This window comes from Odocoileus virginianus, chromosome 5 (genome assembly GCF_023699985.2).
Source record: "Odocoileus virginianus isolate 20LAN1187 ecotype Illinois chromosome 5, Ovbor_1.2, whole genome shotgun sequence".
Classification (NCBI taxonomy): Eukaryota; Metazoa; Chordata; class Mammalia; order Artiodactyla; family Cervidae; genus Odocoileus; species Odocoileus virginianus.
The window spans coordinates 75740298-75754942 of NC_069678.1; the positions used below are offsets into that span (position 1 = coordinate 75740298).

Genomic DNA, 14645 nt, shown 5'->3' on the forward strand with positions numbered 1-14645 from the left:
TCTTTTTACAATTCGATAAAAGAGTTGGACATGGCTGACTGAACTGAACTGAACTGAATTGATAAATGAGATTAGTTCAGGTGCCAGAAAACTTTTTGCATGGAATATTTTACTGACTTCTAATGAGAAAATGCATCATCTTTCCAATTCTTAATTAAAACTTTATAACATTCTGAGGTTATAGAAGAGCTATTGTGATGTCCCCACAGCATCTTTGATACCAGCATTAGGAAAATGTCAAGTAGGTCTGTGTTTTTATAGGAAATGACTCAAACTAAGCATGCATATGTTCATATATTTTATAATTCTTAGCCTCTGCTTTCTTTCATGTTTTTTTCTCTAATTTTCTCCATTTCCACAAACCACAGGCCAATCATGTCTCTTCATGGCCACTTAATTTTTGAGTGAAAAGATATGTGTATATGAATAGATGTATATTTGTGTGTAGTGAGTGTGTATCTCTTCTCCCACCTCCTTTCTGTCTACAAGTAAAAGAGAGTGAGAGCTTTTTGTAAAGTCTTTTTTTGCCCTTTCAGCGTAAATCTAGTTGTTATTTCTCCTTTGCTCTCTTTCAACTTTAACATTTTCTGTGTAGCAATTGTGTACAAGTATACCACTCAGTTAAATCATGAGTTCTTTGAAGATAAATGTGTCTTCTGTCCCTCTAAATCCCTGGTACCTAGGCTTGAGCATGATAGATGCTTAGTAAATGTGAGTGGATTATTGAGTGAGTGAGTGAACTCTTTGGAGACCAGCTTGAGAAAGTAGATCCTTTGCTGATGACTAATTCACAAGTATCTCTTGAAGGTTATCTATGAGTTTGAGCTTAATTATCTTATGGATTTTGAGCATTCATGGAGGTAAAAAAGGTTTCTCCCTCCTCCCAAGATTCTCTGGTTAGACAGCTGTTCTGTGGGGATTATTTGTGAGCCTTAAGGTTTCCCTTATTCCTTGTTGGTCAGCTGGTTGTACTGAGAAATGTTATGGCATCTGTTTGGAAGATTCTTAGTAATGAGATGGTTTTTTCTTTCAGTATTTTCAAGAAAAATAGGTGTCTCATCTTTGCCAGACCTTGCTTTAGGCCTTGAGGATATAATAGTGAACAAAACAAAGTCCCTGTCTTTATAGAGCTAATGTGGCAACCCAGTTCAGTATTCTTGCCTGGAGAATTGCTTGGACAGAGGAGGCTGGTGGGCTATAGCCCATGGGGTCACAATGAGTTCGACACAACTAAGCAACTAAGCACAGCACAATAAACAAATATATAACATGTCAAGTATGATGAATGCTACGAATTAAATTAGGTTAAAGGGTTAAAAGGGGCTTCCCTGGTAGCTCAGCTGGTAAAGAATCTGCCTGTAATGCAGGAGACCCCAGTTTGATTCCTGGGTTGGGAAGTTCCCCTGGAAAATGGATAGGTTACCCACTCCAGTACTCTTGGACTTCCCTGGTGGCTTAGACGGTAAAGAATTCGCCTGCAATATGGGAGACCGGGGTTCATTCCCTGGGTTGGGACGATCCCCTGGAGGAAGGTGTGGTTTGCCTGGAGAATTGCATGGACAGAGGAACCTGATGGGCTATGTCCATGGGGTCATAAAGAGTCGAACACGGCTGAACTTAGACTAAGTGCAGCACAAAGGGGTAAAATATGCCTAAATGTAGCTTTATTATTTACACCTCAGAAAAAAGCATTCAGCATAGTGTGATCTCAAATATATAAGGACAGAATACCAGGAAAAAAATCTGTTAAACAAGTATGCAAAAATATTGGTAAGGATTCTTTCTTTTAAATTATTGTATAATAGACATATGTTAGTTTCAGGTGAATAGCATAAGGATTCGACATTTGTGTGCATTACAAAATGATCATCTTAATAAGTCTGTTTACCACCTATCACCATACAAAGTTGCAATTCTTTTTCTAGTGATAAGAACTTTTAAGAGTTACTTTCTTAGCAACTTTCAAATTTGCAATACAGTGTTACTAACTTTAGTCCCATGCTATACATACATTACATCCCCATGACTTATTTGTTTTATGACTGGCAGTTTGTATCTCCTGATCCTCTTCACCCATGTTGCCCATTCCTCAGCTCTTCTCCTCAGGATTATTTCAGCTGATGGACTATAGATGGTTTTTTAAATGATGCTTCTGTGTATTTCTCCAAAGTGATCCTTACCTTGATGCTTGGCGAGAAGAGGGTGCTAATCGGATCACATTTGCATTCAAAGCCTCATTCTGCTGATAGTGTCTTTCACAGTGTGCACTTCATAATATTTCAGTCAAACCTGACCTAACTCTGCACTACTGCCACGTGTATAGTGACTGTTTTTAAAAGCTATGGGACAGTGCAGAGCAAAAGCATGAAGCAGATTTTTCAGTTCCCTCCACTGAAATGCGGAAAAGGCAATGGCAGCCCACTCTGGTGCTCTTGCCTGGAAAATCCCATGGACGGAGGAGCCTGGTGGGCTGCAGCCCATGGGGTCGCTTAGAGTTGGATGCGACTGAGTGACTTCACTTTTACTTTTCACTTTCATGCATTGGAGAAGGAAATGGCAACCCACTCCAGTGTTCCTGCCTGGAAAATCCCAGGGACTGGGGAGCCTGGTGGGCTGCCATCTATGGGGTCACACAGAGTCGGACACAACTGAAGTGACTTAGTAGCAGCAGCAGCCACTGAAATGGGGCCAACTCCTTTTCCATCATTAACCTTCTACCAGTCAGGAGAGTGTTGCATCCTGCTCAGTCTGCAGCTCAGCTGCCACTGCATCAGGAATCACAGGAAGAGGAGAAAGAAGGGAAAGCCATGACCAGGCTGGGCCTCAGGCCGTGGGACTCAGCGGATACATAGTAATACAAAAGCATCCTTTATGACTAAATTTGTAGGATTCCTGTAACTCTGGACTTTCAAAATCCTCCTCAGGTTCAGAGTTGTTGGTGTATCCCTAAAAGACTGATTTTCTCTATGCTTCTGCCCACCCCATGACTGTCTTGGTGACAAGACAAAGATAATATAGATCTTCCTTGCCCCTCTTTTGTTTATGTCCATGGTGTGCTTATTGTTAGAGATAAAGGCACACTTTATACATTTACATGAGTGGGTGAGTACACTTTTGTCCTAAAACTGATAGGATGTAAACATGAAGAATTGAGGAATAACAAGAACGTTTTTTCTGTGCCCATTTGCTCTGTCTTACCCTCTCTTTTGAGATTCTCTTCTCCTTTCTTTGTTTCTTTCTACTTTCCTATATCAAGCTGCAATTCCTGTAAACATTCTTTGACTTTACTGGTAGCGTTTATGCCTAAATAGGCAAAAACCTATCACAAAGTAAGTCAGTTTGTGCCAGCTGAAAATGTTAGTCTGTTTGTTAAGTGCACTATGATGGAACAGATAACTTCTCATGCCTGTGAAGCAGTGATTAAATATTGCTTTTGCAGTTTCTGTTCCTTCTGCCTGTAATAGGTTTCTCTCCCCCACCTGCATTTATTCAGCACGCTCCCTTCTTTATCTGAGAGACCTAGCTCAAATGTAATGGCTTCTTCAGTACTTTTCTTGATTCTCCTAGACAGTGGCTTCTACTCCAGGTTTTTCATACCTCTCTACTAGTTCATTTAAGATTATTTTATTATTATTTGTATGTTTCTTACTATACTGTGAGTTCTTTGGATGTTAGAAACTCTGTCTTCTTGTTTTCTTAAATTTTGTATGTATGGCCAAGTGAATGTTTTTTGACCATTCATTCTTCTTTGGATAAATGTTACTCCTTGTTTCTAAGGACCGCACTAATCTACTAAGAGTGATGTATCAGTCCCAGATAACCATAATACAGTCAGTGCCACAAAGAAAGAAGAGATCACTTTTGCTCTGTAAACTGGAGACACCCAGGATACTCCAGGCTTTGTGGATATGGTAGCAGGTGAAATGGCCTTGAGGGATGTGTGTGAAATGTGAAATAATGGGTTTTGTTTTTGTTTTTGTTTTTCACTTTTTGATGTCTTTATTAGAAATAGTTTAAGCATACAGGAGCTATATTATTTGATGTATATTTCAAAGCCTTAAACACTTTACCTACAGTTAGTTATATATTTTTGATTCTTAAATCATTCATCAGTTGATTTATACAAAGGTATATCTCTTGTGAGGATATCAATGTGTTCATCTGTCTTTGTGGACTTAAATCATAAATTCAGGGACTCATATTTGGGAGTAGATATTTTCATATGTCTGAATGTTACTCACAAAAAGGGAACATGCAATTTGATGTTTTTCTGTCCTGTTGCATTGATTTTCTTTATTCATTTTAGCCACAGACCCCTTTGCTTCTGTTTTTGGAAGTGAATCATTTGAAGATGGATTTGCTGACTTCAGCACTTTGTCAAAGGTAATTTGCAGTAATTAGTGGGAGGGTAAAATATACTGTGTTTCCACCAAAGGAGCAATTTGTCCTTTTGATTTTTTAACCTTTCACAAACATTGCAACTTGATTTCAATAAGTCATAGCAAATGTAGATTTCAGACAAATGAAATACAAGATATAATCAAAGTAGACATTTCTGTGCACAAAAACAATGGTGATGGAACAGATAATTTTTTCATTACAGGCTTGCCCAACAACTTTAAGAGTTTTCTTTCTTTTAGATTTATTTATGTTTTGTTTTTATTTGTGTTTAGTTGATTTTAGGGCTTCCCTGGTGCTCATTCAGTAAAAAATCCACCTGCAATGCAGAAGACTGCTTGCAATGCAGGAGACCCAAATTTAGTCCGTGGGTTGGGAAGCTCCCCTGGAGAAAGAAATGGCAGTCCACTCCAGTATTCTTGCCTGGGAAATTCCATGGCCAGAGGAGCCTGGCGGGCTACAGTCCAGAGAGTCACAAGAGTCGGACACGGCTTCGTGACTAAACCACCACCATAGCGATTTACAGTGTTGTGTTAGTTTCTGCTGTATAGCAAACAAATAAATCATGTGTGCATACATATATCCACTCTTTTTTAGATTCTTTCCCATAGAGGCCATTGCGGAGTACTGAGTAGAGTTCCCTGTGCCATCCAGTAGATCCTTATTATCTGTTTTATATATAGTAGTGAGTAAATGTCAATTCCAGTCCCCTAATTTGTCCCCCCTCCTCTCCCGTTCTCCCCACTGGTAGCCAAAAGTTTGTTTTCTACGTCTTTGACTAAGAATCTTCTGTCTAATTAAGCATGTTTCTTCCAATTAACTACATTTTCCCCCTGTAGACTGTCTGGGTCAATGGCTATAAAATCTGAGCGTTCATTCCATCTTCTCTGCACTGGTTCCTTGACTTTATGTTCTGAGGCTGTTAAGGTTAGTATTAAGATAACAGCCTAGCAGTATATGTCCACTGCCTATTTTCCAGTGTAACCCTATGATCAATTCAGGCCAAAAAAGTAAAATTAGAGTGTGTGTCAAATTGTCTCTATCATTGATTCTCAACTGGGTGTTATTCCCCACACCCATACCCCTCCCCCAGGAAACATTTAGCAAGGTATGCTGGGGAAAATTGAAGGCAAAAGGAGAAGGGGGCGGCAGAGAATGTGATGGTTAGATAGCATCACTGACTTAATGGACATGAATTTAAGCAAACTCAGGAGATAGTGGAGGACAGAGGAGCCTGGCATGCAACGACAGTCCAGTGGTGTCAGAAAGAGTTGAATGCGACTTAACAACTGAACAATGGAGACGTTTTTGGTTGTCACAGCTGAGGAGGAGGATATTCATATCCAGTGGATAAAAGCAGGGATGCTTTTAAACCTCCTGAAACCCACTGTCCAACCCCCACATCACAGAACTATGTCCAGCCCAAAATATCAGTAGTGCTACTTTAGAGAAACACTAACCTAAATTGTAATACCCCATTCATTATAGAAAAATGAATCTTTGGGGACTTCCCCAATGGTCCAGTGGTGGAGAACCTGCCTTGCAATGCACGGGATGCAGGTTCGATCCCTGGTCAGGGAACTAAGATCCCACAAGCCACAAAACAGATAAGCCTGCATGCCCCAACTACTGAGCCCACACACCACAACTAGAGAGTCTGAGCATCACAACGAAAGATCCCACGTGATGTGGCAAAGATCCTGCATGCAGCAACTAAGGCCATATAAATAAATACATGCGTATTTTAAAGTGAATCTTTCATTACTCCATGTGTTAGAAAAGCCAGGTCTTCAGACCCTCAATAAGGCTTACCATTCTATGGGATCAGTTTGCTTTTTTAAAAAGTTGACTTTTCATTTTTTAAAGTTGTCTTTAATGTTTTTCAAGATGCCATTTTCTTTGATATTAGTATTAAATCTTTCCTAGTTTAAGTGCATTGGAAAGTGTGGAATCAGTGTTTTTTTTCTTTTATCATTTGGATCAGACATTCACTTGAGGAAAGATACATTAGTCCCTTTAAAATGGGCCTCAGTGGTGGTGTATTACCTGAATCTTGACAAATCTTTAACTCAGAATTGGTTTGTTTTGGTATGATCTGTTGTTCTTAATAAGTAGTGGTGGTATAATCACTACTCATATAGAATAATTAAAAATTTTTTTTCCATTTTGGTTCTTAATGCAAAGGTTGAAATGTTAGTGCTCTCAGAATTGAAATAAATAAAGCTGCATAAAATTGAAGATCACTCTTCCAAATGCAATATAACCATAAACAGTTTGGTTGGCATATTATATATAACTGTGAGTAAATATTTCTTTTCAAACAAAGGTCAACAGTGAAGATATTTCTTTCCAAACAAAGGTCAACAATGAAGATCCTTTTAGTTCAGCCACTTCAAGCTCCATCAGCAGTGTGGCCATTACAAAAAATATGCTTGAGGAAACATCTGTCAAAAATGAAGATGTACCCCCAGCACTGCCACCAAAGATCGGAACTCCAACAAGACCCTGCCCACCACCACCTGGTATGAGAGTTGGTACCTTTCCTAAATCAACTACTTTCTTTTTCTTTCCAAGAAGTGTTGTGTGGGCCTTACTTGTAGATGTTATATAAAGGGCCTTAAACAGAATAAGTCAGAAAGCATGGCAGAAGCCTGCTGTTATCATCTGTTCTGACCTCAATGCAGAATTACAGACTTGTGCCTAAGAAGCCAACCTGTGTAACTGTCAGGAACTACCTTTCTGGCAAAGCTAATTTATTTTTAAATCATTTTAGAGAGGCAGTCAATGAAATCTCTTGCTTTTTGAAAGCTAATGAGCTTCCAGTTGAACAGAGTTTCCTGCACTGTGGTATTTTAGTAAATTTCTAAAAGCGAAGGTTAATAATCCAAAGTCCCTTTCTTTTTCCTACTAAGTATGAAGTCTTCCTTAAGTCCTTCAATATGAGAATATATGGCTGTTTTAGTATGCACAATTGAGCATTTTGGTATCAGAATTTTGAAAGAAAGTATTGTTTTTCTTGAAGGGAAATATTATTTACCTCACTTAATAAGAGATCCCTTTATTTTAAAAAGGTGGTGTTTTTGGTCAAGAAACAGATTCTTACTTTTTTGTTTCTGTTTTGTTTAGTACTGTACCAAAGAAAGGGGTTTTGTTTGATTTTAATTAATGAAAATAATAAAGTTTGTGAAAAGTGGTAAAAAGGCAATCCCCTGAGTAGCAGTGCCGCTAGATTGTTTTGTGAGAAGACACATCTGGTGCATTATTGTTTTAACCATATATCCTTGGTAAATATTCAGCTGCAGTAGTTCTAGATTTTTATTCTTGCCTTTTTATAATAGCCTGCCTGTGGTATTTCTTGGGCAGATTTTTTTTTCTTCTTTGATTTAAAGAATTGTGAATAAATTATTAATACCCAACCACCTATTGAAAGGGGCTTCCCTGGTGGCTCAGAGGATAAAGCATCTGCCTGCAATGCGGGAGACCTGGCTTCAGTCCCTGGGTTGGGAAGATCCCCTGGAGAAGGAAATGGCAACCCACTCCAGTACTCTTGCCTGGAGAATCCCATGGACAGAGGAGCCTGGCTGGCTACAGTCCACGGGGTTGCAAAGAGTCGGACACGACTGAGCGACTTCACTCACCTATTAAAAAATCAAGTGAACAAGTGATTTCTATCTTTTAGGGAAGAATAGCCTGTATCATTTAATTGCTCGAGGGTAAATTTGTCAGAATATATTAAAAAACAAGTGACAGTTAATTTGCTCATTTAAGTTTTATACCTTTAAGAGGTCAGTAGTGAGGTGATTTTTAAAATCCTCAATAAACTAATATACTAGTGCTGTAACTAAATCTGAGACATCACCAAACTGAGTATATATCACTATAGAAAAATCAAGGAAAGAAGAATGAGGACTTCCCTGGTGGTCTAGGGGTTAAGACTTTGCCTTCCAATGCAGTGGGTGTGAGTTCAGTCCCTGGTCGGGATGCTAAGATCCCACATGTCTTGAGTCCAAAAAAACATAAAATAGAGACAATATTGTAGCAAATTCAGTAAAGATAAAAATGGTCCACATTAAAAAAAAATGTTTAAAAAAGGGGGGATGATTTGTTGAACTGGGAGATTAAAGATCTGAATTCTCATTCTGAATATCCTCTGATATCCTCTGTGATCTGGAGTGTATTAACTTCCTGTGTCTGAGTCCCAGCTCTCTGAGCTGTTACATGGTGGCATTAGTTCTCATGCTGCCCACCTTCACAGAATTGCTGGAAGAATCCTTTGAGTTATGAGATGTGAAAACCTTCTGTAAGCTGTGACAGAAAGTCTCTGTTGTTATGATTGCTGTTACCTGATTAACACATCTTTAGGAATATGTATATATTTGAAGATATTTTAATACCTATTATTATCCTTTCTTCAGCAAGTACTAAGTTTAAGTCTTGAAAATGAGAAAACTTGTTTGAAAATGGTGATGAATTAATGAGCAACAGTATGCTGTTGTTTGGTCAAAGGTTAGTTTATCAGTAACCACAGAAATTTAGGCCCTGGGCTTCAAAACATTCTCTTTGTCCTTCAGTTTGAAATATCGTAGATGACAAGAAGTAGGTGGGCTTTACCAAAGTAGTTTTTAATTTCATGCTCCCAGGTGTTACATAGAGATCCAGAAAGAAATCAGAAGAATATTAGCATTTTTCATCTTTTGCCTTTACTGCCACTAGTGGAGAATAATGTATTAGGCAGAGGTTATCACAGCAGAAGCCACTTTTGTCATTATTTGTTGTTTTCCTCCTGTTTTATCCATTCTTCTCTCTCTTCTTGGGAGCATGCTACTTTGGAGAAGTTAACTCTCTGAGCAGATAAGATTCCTGGCCCATTGTCTGCCCCTTGGCTGTTTTCCCATTTAGCCACATAGAACTGGAGTGTGGTTAAGGGGTTGTGTGTGAAAATTTTGAGGACAGACTGTTGGTTGTGGTCATTTAAGACCATGCTAAGAATGTGTTTTAGGTTCCCCACCCCCACTTCTTTAATGCTCCCTGTGTTCATGTTGTTGTGTGTTTGTGTTTGCCATACTTGCTGGTTGAGTTAATTGTAATGATTTTGATCCAGGGAAAAGACCCATCAACAAAATGGATTCTTCTGATCCCTTTAAACTGAATGATCCATTTCAGCCTTTCCCAGGCAGTGATAGCCCCAAAGAAAAAGATCCTGATATGTTTTGCGATCCATTCACTTCTACTACTACCACTACCAATAAAGAGGCTGACCCAAGCAATTTTGCTAACTTCAGTGCTGTAAGTACTGTGAATGGGCTGTTTGGGGGAAAATCTTTCCATTTACAGTTTAAAGAGCTTTCAAAGATTATTTTGGAGTCTGCCAAATTTACATTATTTCAGCTAAATTTACCAACATGTTAAAAATGATCTTTATTCTTCCCCCAACCAAGAAAACCTCTGTTTGATTCTGTTTGCTGGTTCTGAAATTATTGCATTGCTCAGATGATTTTAGTAGTCTTAGTTCTTGGGATATATACCAGTTGCTTTGCAAAACCTTGACAGTTATTATTTTGCAAATTGTTATAGACAGTGGGCCATTAGAGAGTCATTTGCTGTCTGCCCTCTGGATAAATAATGCCAATAATGAGTTTGTGTTATTTGTAACTGTGTATGTGTGTTTGTGTATAAAACCTTGACAATTTCTGGAGACCAGTCAGCAATTACTGTATTATGTAAGAAGATAGGGCCAGAAATTCTTTGAATAGAAAATAAAACTCTGGTTTCATACAAAAATGTTCTTAAAATATAAGTCAGTGTTATTAAATAAATATGATTGTTAAGAGCTAAACAGTCTTTAATTATTTGAGGACTCTGATTCACTAGCTTTCCATATCTACTGCGCTTTCTCCCATAGTGTCCCTGATAGCTCAATTGGTAGAGAATTTGCATGCAATGCTTGAGACCTGGGTTTGATCCCTGGGTTGGGAAGATCTTCTGGAGAAAGAAAAGGCCACCCACTCCAGTGTTCTGGCCTGGAGAATTCCATGGACTGTATAGTCCATGAGGTTGCAAAGAGTTGGACATGACTGAGTGACTTTGACTCACTCACTCACTCAGTTCACCAGCATTCCATATCTACTCTGCTGACTAAAGTAGGCCAATAAAGACAATAGAATGATGCGGTGGTAGGAGTATAGGCGGGTCCTATAAGATTACAGAAATGGGGCAACCAACTGGAAATATCACCCTGGTGGGGCATTAAGCAATGACATGTGTATCATCATTATGTAGATAAATTAAGTTTTTGTTCTGTTTTTAATTTTTAGAGTAACTAACTTTTATTTCCCAGGTTGCTTTTTTTTTTTTTAGATAAAAATGACCTTCCTTATCACTGTCTATTTTATAATAAAACATTTTTCCTCTACTTAATACCTCAAGCCTTTGAGATGATTTTAGAAATAAGAGGTCTAGTGGCCAACTGACTGTGACCACAGTCTGCCTAATGTCTCCCTCAGTGTAGTTTAGGGTCACTCTTCCAGTCACTTTATTCCTGCAGCCATTTCTAGTTAGTAAAGGAGGCAGGCAGAATTAGACTGGGCTATTTAGCTTTTGAATCTGTACTCTTAAGTTTCAGTGGCTTCTTCCGAATGTGAAGAAGCAGAACAGGAATCAGTATTTTAAATATTGGAAAACAGAGACTGTCAGAATTATACTGACTTTTGTTAGATGGAATTTGAGTTGTTTCAAGGAGAGATCCCAGAATTGCTCTTCTTACTATAATACTCCTAATATAAAATAACCTTCTGGCAGTTTGTGGCCCTTAATATCTTAAATATGATTTCAGCAAGTCAAAACCTGGTTGGAATGAGCTTTGAACAAAAGCATTTTGCTTTTACCATACTCCAGAATCTCAGTATAGTATAATATTAAGCATCTAATAATAAAAATGTCTTCTTTAAATGAAAGATTTGTTAAATATTAAAAGTTTCAAAGATCTTATAATTCCCTAGACAGAAAGCTACCATTTTCAAAAAAGCCTGACAGTTTCTTTCTCTTCATCCTATTTGCTATGGTATTCATCCCATTATGGTGTTCTTCTATATGACAGGACTTGAGACCAAGTAGAATTTATTTAGTATCTGCCACGGTTGCTATTTGGGGTGGATAAATACATTTCCTTGACTTATTAATTATCAGCATTAAGGTCTTATTTGGAATGGGTCAATAAGTTCTCAATACCTTCTAAAATCATTATAATGCATTAAAAAAATTGATTAGGTCCACATCTTGCTTGGTATATACCCAGTAGTCTTGTTTTATATGTCACAAAATTTACGTGTAGTATAGTCTTTGCTTCATAATTTTCCTGTACCTGAAGGGCTGCAGTAAGATAGGAAATTGCCAGTGGGATTAAGTTAAAAGTGATGTATCATGTGAGGATGCTCACTGAAGTTGAAGTAGTAAATGTTTTACATTAGATAAACATGTATTTACCTCTCTCCTGTTTTTAAATCTCCTGATCTACCTTAAGAATATCCACTTTTAAAAAATGATGTTTTAATGTTCAGTTTTATAGACTATCTGTAGACGGCATTACTTTTTAAGATTAAATCATATTTTGATTTAATATTTAATTTTAAGTTTAAAGTTTAAACTAATTAAACTTGTTTTTGAAAAAAATAACAAGACTTTTTCCAGAGCCCTTCAGGTGAAACACGTAGTTAAATATCCTTTTGTGAAAGCTGTTTTTCCTTCTTTTCTTTGTACTTATTCTACTCATGAATGTATTCATTTGTTTGTTCATTTGTCTTTTAAATGGCAGTATCCCTCTGAGGAAGATATGATTGAGTGGGCCAAGAGAGAAAGTGAGAGAGAGGAAGAGCAGAGACTTGCCCGACTGAATCAGCAAGAGCAAGAAGACTTAGAACTGGCTATTGCACTCAGCAAATCTGAAATATCAGAAGCATGAAGAAATCTCCTGTTCTTCGTCAACCACACAACACTCTCCTTCTTGAATACTGAAGCTATTTACAATGTGTATCAAACCTACCTGTGAGCATGGGAATACAAAAGGTTTGAGATTCCTGTAAATGTGACAAAAGTTTTGGCTTTTTAAACTCCATTTCAGATTTGTCTTTTTTTCCCCTGTAAAAGTGGTGACCCAGATGACTTGACCTCGGCCCCTGTTCTGGTGCATTTAGTGTGAGCTTCTGCCTGCCTGTGCTACTCTTGCTTGTAGAGCTAGAGCACCCAAGTGTCAGCCTTCTGGAATATAGAGAAATAGTTTCACCCCTGTGCCACCCTTATTCTGTAGTTACTCTAATGATAGCCAGTGGGGTTCTTAAAGTCGGCAGTATACTCCCCTAATTTAAATGGTTGAAAGAGGGGAAGGGAAAGAACATCCTATTTCTTTTCTGATAGAGCAAATTGGCCAGTTTAAAGTACATGTTTGTATTTCCTTTTAATCAAAATACTATTCAATTTGTTTTTTATAGACAAGAAAAAATATTTTGCATAAATTGATTCCCATTGTTGAAAACGAGATGTTTTAGATGGAACCATTAGTGCTTCAGACTCAATCTTTTCCTAAATAAAAACATTAAAGCCTCATGTCGGAAATATATTAAAAAAAATTTTTTCTGGATTTAAAGAATTTTAGATAAACAGATACCTCTCTGTGATTTTAAGCACTTAGAGAGTAGAGAAAAATTATCACCTAAAATATATTCATCAATATAAGATAAGCAAAAATCTTAACCTGGCAGCCATTCTGCCATTGCTATGGCACTGTCCTCTTTAGTTCATGGTAGGTTTATTTTTTTACTTTTGCAGAAGAGACTTTAGTAAGCTAGAACTGGAAGGTACTTTAACTTTTTGTATATATATTTTTTTGTTTTCCTTAATGAAGGCTCAATTACTTGAAATGTAAAAACATTCTCTGAATACAAATGAAAAAAGTGACATGTATTAAATCATTATTGCTTTGTGTCCATCTTTGTGGATTAAAATAGTCTATTTTCTTTGTATTTTTCACCTACAAAATTCGCAGGCTAGCAAAAATTTTTTTGTTTTTTTAAATTGGGAGAGAGGAGACCTGCCTAGTTATCAAATCTCTTTCTGTGTTAAAAGCCTATCTTCTGCAAAACTGACCTAGCAGACAAGCTGAATTTAAAATGGACTATGAAGTAGGCTGTAAATTGTAGAGGAATCTAAATTTTTTTTAACATCAGTCACTGACTTAAATAATGTGTTAAAAAGCAAGATAAAGGAAAATGCACCTAAAAACTAATTAAATGTGTCTTTGGTCACCAAATCAAGGTGGTATTGATCTGTGTTAATCAGAGTAACTTATTGCCTAGCTTATGAATAAATTCCATAATATCCAATTATTTCATTTTGAAATGGTGCTTTTTTTCTCTCCACACACAATTGGATTACTGCAGTTCAAAATGAATTTAAACTACTTTCTTGCATTGATAACTTTTTTCTACTTTTATAAATTAAAGCATTTCAGCATGAAAGTCACACAGACAAAGCAAGGGCTGAATCATAATCACAAGGCTTTAATTTTGATAAAGTAATCCATTTATAAGGATATACTGCAAAAGTTGACTGAGATGGTAGTATTGGAGTTGTAAATGGTAGTGGGGTTTGGGTTTTTTTTCTTCCCCTTACACTTTAGGAAAAAGGTAAGTTGACTTGAACAGCTTTCTTTTGCACTGGGAAAATGAGCAGATGTTTCAAATGGTTTTAAAATATATTTTTTTTAATTAAAAGAACAGTCTGGAAAGTACTAAATATCTGTTAACTTATAAACACCAACTTTCAGTGTAATACGTGTACCTTAATCTTACATGTGTTTAACTGGATTACATAGATTCTTATCTTTTGTTAAAATATGTATACTCAGTGGACCAATATGATATTAAAGTATGTATATATTATATAAATATATATATATATATATCTAAACCTCCATGCTCACTTGTGTAGGATGAATGTCTTAGAGTCATTTATGATTATATTTTATGTTGTTGACTCTGGCTCCAGAGCCTGTGATGGAAAAGGACAGATGAGTATTTCTGAGAGCTAAGTAGCACTTATTACAAGGTTTTAACCATCTTCTACCCACATGTTTAGATTTATTTGAGTTCTCTTTATAGAATTTTCTCTTGTGTTTCAAACTTCTAAACTGTAGCCTGTAATTATGAGAACAATAAACTTTAAGTAATAATAAACCATAGTATCCATACATCCTA

The 14645-nt window shown here is 37.0% G+C and overlaps 1 protein-coding gene across 6 annotated transcripts in view; it reads left to right on the forward strand.

Annotated features, from left to right (window-relative positions):
- EPS15 (epidermal growth factor receptor pathway substrate 15) overlaps positions 1-14645 on the forward strand; it is a 141191-nt gene extending 126546 nt beyond the window's left edge. For 3 of the 6 annotated variants that reach the window (XM_070468159.1, XM_020907253.2, XM_020907256.2), the window contains exons 22-25: positions 4307-4383; positions 6758-6920; positions 9500-9684; positions 12209-14645. In XM_070468159.1, coding sequence (XP_070324260.1) covers positions 4307-4383; positions 6758-6920; positions 9500-9684; positions 12209-12355 — 572 coding nt within the window. In that variant the 3' untranslated portion in view covers positions 12356-14645. Of the gene's footprint in view, positions 1-4306; positions 4384-6724; positions 6921-9499; positions 9685-12208 lie in introns of all 6 variants that reach the window. The other 3 variants (XM_070468161.1, XM_020907255.2, XM_070468162.1) reach the window with 2 other exon arrangements.